Source organism: Euleptes europaea, chromosome 5, assembly GCF_029931775.1.
Source record: "Euleptes europaea isolate rEulEur1 chromosome 5, rEulEur1.hap1, whole genome shotgun sequence".
Taxonomy (NCBI): Eukaryota; Metazoa; Chordata; class Lepidosauria; order Squamata; family Sphaerodactylidae; genus Euleptes; species Euleptes europaea.
Window position 1 is genome coordinate 32,883,536 of NC_079316.1, and position 2,481 is coordinate 32,886,016.

The following is a 2,481-nucleotide window of genomic DNA, read 5'->3' on the forward strand; positions in this document are numbered from 1 at the left end:
TGTAGAGCAAGGACTACTGAGTGGCTTAGTTTGTACATCATGCTTTAGTTAAACTGACTCTGGTTAGCGTAATCGTCCATCCAAATGTGGTCACTCCACAACCTGATGAATTACGGAACATCAAACAAGGGTCAGAAATAATGGTTTAAATTGGTTTATTAAACACAGGTGGTCTCAGTGTGATGTCAGAAGGTGGACATTCTTATATCATTATACTTAAGTTTCAACACGGCCCTAGATGCAAATCATTAAATCCATAGATTAGGCCATGTACAAAGCAAGAGGGTCTCTACAAACTCGGGGTGGCCGGAAAATGGGAAGAAAGATAAGGGGACTTTATAAAAAGAGCCCCAAACTCAAGTTATTTGGGAAAAAGCCGAGATCTCATGGAACTATATCACAAGGTCTTGGAAGGCATTTTGAGGAAGGTGAAGGTGGTGGGGAAACTGAACGAGACTTCGTTGCTAAGGGAGATGGGTGAGTGAGTGAGCATGTAAGCTAGCAAGGTGGGCAGGCAGAGTAAGGGAATACATGAACAAGTGGGGCAGTGGTGGGAAAACTGAGAAAGGCACAGCTGCCAGTGAGGTGAGCTAGCAGGAAAGAAAGAGGGCAGACAACACACCAGGCCACAGCAGAGCTGCAGGCCCCCGATTAACATTCTATATATTGTTTTATTGTCATTCCAGTGCCATAGAGTCCAATTGCCAAAGCAGCCATTTTCTCCAGGTGAACTGATCTCACACAGATGTTCTTGTCAGTGGGAGAACTTCATTTGTGCATCATCAGAACTGTTGTTCTTGAAAGTCATTCACAGGGTGAGCATGCTCAGTTTCTCCTAATTGAATTTTAATCTATCTGCACCAGTTAAGTGGCTACAGTGGGAATGAAAATATTGCATATTTTTAGTCGAGCAGCATTTTTAGCCATAAAACCTATTAACAAACTTTTCTCAGATGGCCTTGTTAATCTATTTTTTCACCTACCTCATTGTTTGCAACCAATTCTCTCCAGTCTTGAGCACACTTCTCTGGCTTTGTCACTGATGCTTATACTCAGCCACTGGAATACACTTTTCATTTACTTTCCCTTTGATAATTCTGTTTCATCATTGGTTGAAAGAGTCTTTAAAAGAGTCACCACTTCCTTTTTCGTTCCACGGAGGCCTCGAGAGAGAGGTAACATCCCGAGTCTTTAAACCGCCGCCACTTGCGCGATCCTTGGGTCACCGCGATGCCCAGGGAAGACCGAGCCACGTGGAAGTCCAACTACTTCCTTAAGATCATCCAACTCTTGGATGATTATCCAAAATGTTTCATCGTGGGAGCAGACAACGTTGGCTCCAAACAAATGCAGCAAATCCGTATGTCTTTACGCGGGAAGGCCGTTGTTCTGATGGGGAAGAACACCATGATGCGCAAGGCTATCCGAGGACATCTGGAAAACAATCCTGCCCTGGAAAAGCTTCTGCCTCATATCCGTGGCAATGTGGGCTTTGTGTTCACCAAGGAGGATCTGACAGAAGTCAGGGATATGTTGCTGGCCAATAAGGTGCCTGCTGCTGCTCGTGCTGGTGCCATAGCTCCTTGTGATGTTACCGTGCCGGCCCAGAACACAGGGTTGGGCCCTGAAAAGACCTCCTTTTTCCAAGCTTTGGGCATCACCACCAAGATCTCCAGGGGCACCATTGAAATCCTGAGTGATGTGCAGCTGATCAAGACTGGAGACAAAGTGGGGGCCAGTGAAGCCACACTGCTGAACATGTTGAACATCTCACCCTTCTCCTTTGGGCTCGTCATCCAGCAGGTGTTTGACAATGGCAGCATTTACAACCCTGAAGTCCTGGACATCACTGAGGAAGCCCTCCACAAGCGCTTCCTGGAAGGTGTCCGTAATGTTGCCAGTGTTTGCCTGCAAATCGGCTACCCGACAGTTGCTTCTGTGCCCCACTCCATCATCAATGGGTACAAACCAGTCTTGGCTGTGGCTGTGGAAACTGACTACTCTTTCCCGCTGGCTGACAAGGTGAAGGCCTTCCTGGCCGATCCCTCAGCTTTTGTGGCTGCTACCCCGGTGGTGGCTGAGGCCCCTGCTCCTGCTGCAGCAGCCCCTGCCAAGGAGGAAGTGAAGGAAGAATCTGAAGAGTCTGATGAAGACATGGGATTTGGTCTCTTTGACTAAGAGCTGGTTTTGTCATGTGCCGGCCAGAGCAAGGGTGAAAGAATAAGAATAAAAAAAGATTACTTCTCCATAAAAAAAAAAAAAGAGTCACCACTTTAGTCTTTTATACTTTAATCTGCTGACTTGTAATTGCTCGGCAAATTGGGATATTAAGAGAAACCCGTTGTCCACATCTACAAATAACTGCTGACTTTCTACACCAGGGGTGGGGAACCTTTTTTCTGCCAAGGGCCATTTGGATATTTATAACATCATTTGCAGGCCATACAAAATTATCTTAAATATTAGCTGACCAATACGTTT

General features: G+C 46.0%; 1 protein-coding gene across 1 annotated transcript; it reads left to right on the top strand.

The window, feature by feature from the left end:
* The first annotated feature begins 1,142 nt into the window (after nt 1-1,142).
* On the top strand, nt 1,143-2,206 carry LOC130477600 (60S acidic ribosomal protein P0-like). The gene has a single exon (XM_056849615.1). The coding sequence runs from the start codon at nt 1,231-1,233 to the stop codon at nt 2,176-2,178; it is 948 nt and encodes a 315-aa protein (XP_056705593.1). The 5' UTR covers nt 1,143-1,230; the 3' UTR covers nt 2,179-2,206.
* The last annotated feature ends 275 nt before the right edge of the window (nt 2,207-2,481 follow it).

Coding starts and splice junctions, on each gene's coding strand:
- LOC130477600 (XM_056849615.1), top strand. CDS start 1,231: ATGCCCAGGGAAGACCGAGCCACGTGGAAGTCCAACTACTTCCTTAAG.